Source organism: Diaphorina citri, unplaced genomic scaffold (genome assembly GCF_000475195.1).
Source record: "Diaphorina citri unplaced genomic scaffold, Diaci psyllid genome assembly version 1.1 scaffold29182, whole genome shotgun sequence".
NCBI lineage: Eukaryota > Metazoa > Arthropoda > Insecta > Hemiptera > Psyllidae > Diaphorina > Diaphorina citri.
The window spans coordinates 4,905-10,506 of NW_007406520.1; the positions used below are offsets into that span (position 1 = coordinate 4,905).

General features: G+C 39.3%; 1 protein-coding gene across 1 annotated transcript; it reads right to left on the minus strand.

The window, feature by feature from the left end:
* Positions 1-1,752: 1,752 nt before the first annotated feature.
* On the minus strand, positions 1,753-5,596 carry LOC103523613 (F-box/LRR-repeat protein 4; the record flags this gene model as incomplete). Its single annotated transcript, XM_008488643.1, is given in 7 exon segments — positions 1,753-1,901; positions 2,679-2,929; positions 3,432-3,602; positions 4,025-4,208; positions 4,498-4,693; positions 4,861-4,954; positions 5,250-5,596. Coding segments are annotated over 7 exon segments (1,264 nt in total), but the record flags the coding sequence as incomplete, so codon positions are not given.
* Positions 5,597-5,602: the final 6 nt, after the last annotated feature.

The window sequence follows — 5,602 nt, forward strand, 5'->3', positions numbered from 1 at the left end:
CTTCTTTCTTACCTCCTCTGGGAGCAGGTTATAAGCCTTGTTGTTTGTTGACTATCACTACACTATCATACCATACTCTGAATGTAGAGTTCGTCTGCCAGGGCTGCTTTCTGAACAACATCTAACAAACCTGTCTCCAATAACACTTTTTTTTAGATCATTAGAGATCTTGTTAAGTAATCCGGCAGGCAACATTCGGTGGGTACCGTTGTTTATAAACCTCCATTAACCGAGAGTGCTTACCTCCTCCAACTTTCCAACTCCTAAAGAACACCCATCCGCACATCTTATTATTTGAGTAACTACCACCCTATCTTTCAAGTTCCCTCATGCTTCAAAAGTCTCCACGTCTTACAGACTTCTTAGCCTGCGTAGTGATGTATACTTTCAGGACGACCCTATCCTCCTTCTTCAAGTTTCACTACTAACCTCCCTTCTTATCCTACTTACTCTTAGACTTCGGCGACAGGGGTGAAAGAAACACCGCCTGGGTAAATGAGGAGTCTCGAAATGACAGACCTTAAGCAAGTCTACTTCTGGTCTCGACTATCGCGTTTGAACTAAGGTAGTGTGTTTCTGGTTTGGCTCTTTGAAGGCGCCTGATTACGTGTCGACTATTCTAAAAATTACCTATTTTGTAAGGCTTTCTAGAAATCATGCCAAGCACTGGTGTTGTCTGGGGTTGTCAAAATGCTTCGGGACCGCGTTTAGGTTACAAATGCACCCCATCTTTACATATAATTGAGTCTGTCACTAGCTTTGGACTGCCGCCTGACTCCAGTGGTCCTGACGACCTTGGCCTTCCGTCCTGTGTTTGACCATCCTGTAGGTCGTACTTCATTTCTAGGGTGCTATTTTAATGTTCTGTTTTGATTAGTCTATTTATATTTCAACTAATATTTGAACCACTTAAGATTCGCTGACGATATTGTTGTAATCAGCAGCAAAGCAGATGAACTAGAAGAAATGCTGAAAGATCTGACAAATACCTGCTTAGAAATAGGTTTAAAGATGAACTTGTCGAAAACCAAAGTGATGTATAACGAGTTTACACCAAAGAAAGACATACAAATCAATAACACTAGAATAGAAGAAGTGCAGAGTTACATATACCTTGGACAAGAAATAACCATGGATGGAAAAATGGCAAACGAAATCAACAGGAGAATAAGAATAGCCTGGGGATCTTTTGGAAAGAACAGCATCGTATTTAAGAGCAATATGCCAATGTGTCTGAAAAGAAAAGTTTTCAATCAATGCATTCTTCCAGCACTTACCTATGGAGCTGAAACTTGGACACTTACTGTAAGATCAATGCAGAGACTACAAACAACCCAGAGAAGTATGGAAAGGAGCATGCTTGGAATTACAAGAAGAGACCGCAAAAGAATAACATGGATCAGAGCCAAGACCAAAGTGATGGATGTAATCGAAAGAGTGAAAAGGTTGAAATGGAGGTGGGCGGGGCATGTGTTGAGAAGAACAGATGGTAGATGGACAACTAGTATTCTATCTTGGATCCCCACGAACAAGAAAAGGGGAAGAGGAAGGCCACGTCTGAGATGGCAAGATGATATTAAGAAAATAGCCGGTAATGATTGGAAGAAAACAGCAGAAGATAGATTTGTTTGGAAAAACCTGGAAGAGACCTTCATCCAGCAGTGGATTGATAATGGTTGACAATGATGATGATGAAGCCATTAACTAGGAGGATTACTTAGGAGCCCATTTTAACTATGAGAACTTACTTACCTTTCGAGTCAATTTTGGAACAGTTGCGCAGAGTAAGTTCTCTGATGTTTCGACACACCTGAGTGATTCTCTCAATGCATACATTGTCCACGAACTTGCAACAGTCCAGACGTAGGTGAGTTAGTAGTTTACCACAGTCATCTATCAGCCTGGGGAGCAGAAAACAAGGTTACACACATATCCTAAGTCGTTCTGTTTGGTGGAACAGGTCGACTATTCACAAAACCTCTCCACCAAGTTCTATCATTAAAATTTTGTTGGTTTTCAATGAGACTGGGATTTTGATTTCTTTTGATGATATCTTTGTTGATTTGATCATTCCATCTCAGTCTTGGTCTACCTTGCTTTTTGGTTCCTTCTATATTCATTTGGAAGTATTTCTTAGAAAACAAGGTTATCTATTAGAATTAGGTATTAGTGTGTGACACCGTGTGTAGAACTCACCTAATTTATTTATCAATATCGTACAAATCGTTCAAGAGTTTAAGCAAAACAAAGGATTTCCCTAATGACTTAATCGGTCCCAAAATCAAATGCGCAAATTCTTCTCCTCAAATGTGCAAATTCTTTGATTTTTTTGCCTACGTCTCTACAATGCAATGCATAGTGCATAGGTTTGTCTTAATGCCGAATCTACAGTCTTTGTACGTTACATTTTTGTAAGAAACTGATAAATCGCACATCGCATCATGAAGGATACTTTGACGCTTTCTAAAAAGATTTCAACATGAGATCTTCAAGAAAAACGTGAAAAAAAAAAAAAAAATGTAGTTCAACAGCAATACGAGACTCTAATTCTGGTGTTCGTAGATTCCTGTATGTTTAACCCAACTTTTACGGCTCTTTGCCCCTACATCTAAGCCCCAAAGTGGGCTTTTTGTATACGTTCTTACTTAAGCTGAAAACCTGATTGATCAGTATATTACCTAGTAAATGCTCGTACGTCCACAGTTCCATAATTGCCACACCAGCCCAGGTCCAGACGTTGTAGTAATGGTGCTCTCAGTGCTAGAGTGGCGAGAAATGCCGAGTTTACCCGAGGCCAGTAAGGTCTGAGATTAAGGCCAGTGTACAGGGTGGGGTCTGTAGCGAGCCGGTGCAGATGAGCGTTCAGATGAGACACCCTGCATAGTGACACGAGGTCCAGGTAGGAGAGGATGTGAAGAACGACCTCGTCCTGGGAATAGAATAGAATTTGTTAAAGAAAAATCAAGTCTAAATCATAGGTAAACTGTTTGAATTTAAACTAAAAGCCTTCTTATTTGTGTTGAAGGTAAAGAAGTTACCTACTCTTTGTCCTCACGGGGCTGAGTGTATCTCATACCTATTTCAATCCTGCCGGGAATCAAACCCAAGAGCTCTGGTGTGGAAGTCTAGTGTGATAACCAATTGGCCACGGAGTTTGCTTCTGAGTGAATTAAATTATAAGTATTGGACTCGGGGTATAAGTACCTCAGCTTTAAGAGGTACCTAGACCCCTGGTTTTTAAGGTACAGTAAAGGTAGAAACACACTACTATCACGTCACGTGAGGTGACATGATAGTAGTGTAGCTGTCCTGGACGAAATTACCTACAATACCTAATAAGGGAAAACTTTGAACTACATCTTTCTGACCCCCTATGATCTCACGTGACGTGATAGTCGTATGTTAACTAGCTACCTAGGCTATTTTCTTACCGGCAGAATACTAAAGCTTCCATTTTGACATCGAGTGACATCGGTTTGTTTGACAATGTTGGCAGAAGATAGGCGAGGTGGTGAGGTAGAGGGCATTCGATCAATTTCCAATGCTTGCAGAATTCGGTCCAAATCTTGCACTACTAGTTTGTGGAATGGGGTGATGTTGAACTGAAATAAAAAGTTAGTAAATAGGTAGGTACTTAAATAAAAATAAATCATAACCTTAGCCCATAATATTTACTCATGTTCTAATTCCAATAGTACTTAATAGTAATTTAACATGAGCTGTATATTAGGTGTCTGTGTTTCCTATTTATGAGGCCAATTTCTCACAGCATATTGAGGACATTATTAAATAATAAAAATAAATAAAATAATGTATTTTATAAGGAAAAAATGCCATACTATGGCTGGAGATAAATCCTTGCCCTCCTGTTTACCAGGCAAGCATCTTGGCCACTATACCACCAAGCAAGTTACTTACTTCAGAGGCCAAAAAATCTTTTTAAATTTGCTGAAAGCAATGTTAGAGGTAATTTTTCCCCCTTATGGACCAGAGGTTTTTCAAGTGAGAGGTTTTTTTTAGGTACCTTGTGAGAGTCTACTGTATCACTGGTGTCCTGCAATCGTGTTATGGTATGAGAATTAATATGATCCCCTGATGAGAACAGGGGAGAGTGAGGAGGTATTGGCTCTCGGGTACCAACTAGGAGGACAGCATCCAGCTCAGTGTAGTAATCCAAACTAGACTGGTCAAACTCCAGTCGGATCAGTCTGGAAAAAATAAAAATTAGTGTCAAATTAGAAAGCAAACAAACGAACGAACAAACAACCAAACAAGCAAGTTTAGATAATGTAGAAGTTGTTCAGTCTGCCAGGACTCAAACGCAGGCCTCTGCCATGCAAATCAAAGCTATAGCCAGTGATATTTTTATTTTACTTAATTATTTATTTTTTCAATTACTTAATTACATAATACATACCTAGTTACTGGTGTATTCATTACAAGTATGTACTAGATATAGGTACCTACCTTCCTACTTACACACTACCACTGACTTACTTGGTAGGAAAGTTGATCGGTTTAATGCGGGGTTTGAACACACGACTTCCAGTGCTCACAGCCTGTGGTGCACCCTCCCAAAGCACTTCCCATCGGCCACATCTGTCGCCGGCCCAGATTCGAACCACAGACCCTGGATTGTAAGTCTCATAGATCCGCACACTGAATGGAAACACAGCCACCTCAAATGATAAGTCTGTAATGTTTTGAGAACAAAAGTCCATTATTAATTAGGTAGGTTCTCATTAAACTTTTAATTTGAGATGAAGGTGGTGTAAGGTTTGCGCTCAGAAAATTCCATTTATGATTATTATTTCCCCTTGCCCCTATAATGCTATATGACTTGCATAAACATTTACTTACCAATATAATCTTGACTAATAATGGGTCCAAAATTTTGTGGCATGATAGGAACTGGTCTGGAAGGGGCTTCATTCCACCATTTCCCATAGGTTCTCTGGAAAAAAACAAGCAAATTATCATCATAAACAATCAATACCTAGTTGAATAATAAAATAATAATACATACATACATACATATCCTAAGTCGTTCTGTTTGGTGGAACAGGTCGACTATTCACAAAACCTCTCCACCAAGTTCTATCATTAAATTTTTGTTGAAAACCAACAAAATTTAAAATAATAATAATGGAATGAAAACCTTATAAGTAGTTAAGTAAGTAATCACATAATCTTCAGATTTAAGGCACTTGCCTACTTATCTACAAATTCTCAAGGTAGTTGACACTCACCACAACAAAGGTCTGGGGAAAGTCACCATAGTCCGGGTACTTGCTTGGCTTTCCAAGAATATTGTAAGCCGTGTAGGAGATACTTATATCACTCCCGTACTGTGAGCTAAAGTCCAACACATCTTGCACATACTGCTTGTAGATAATAATGTTGTCCTTGGTTGGATTTGAACCCAGGCCATCTTCATCAGGACAGGTAAACTCAGACAGGTCACCCATGATAAGAGAAAAATAAAGGAACTGATCAAACTTTCATAGTTAACTGGACGGTGAAGGAAGCCAGATAATGAACTTATAATCCAATTACATATATCACAACCTCAATCACGAAGTGGAAAGTTCTATTGTCACTA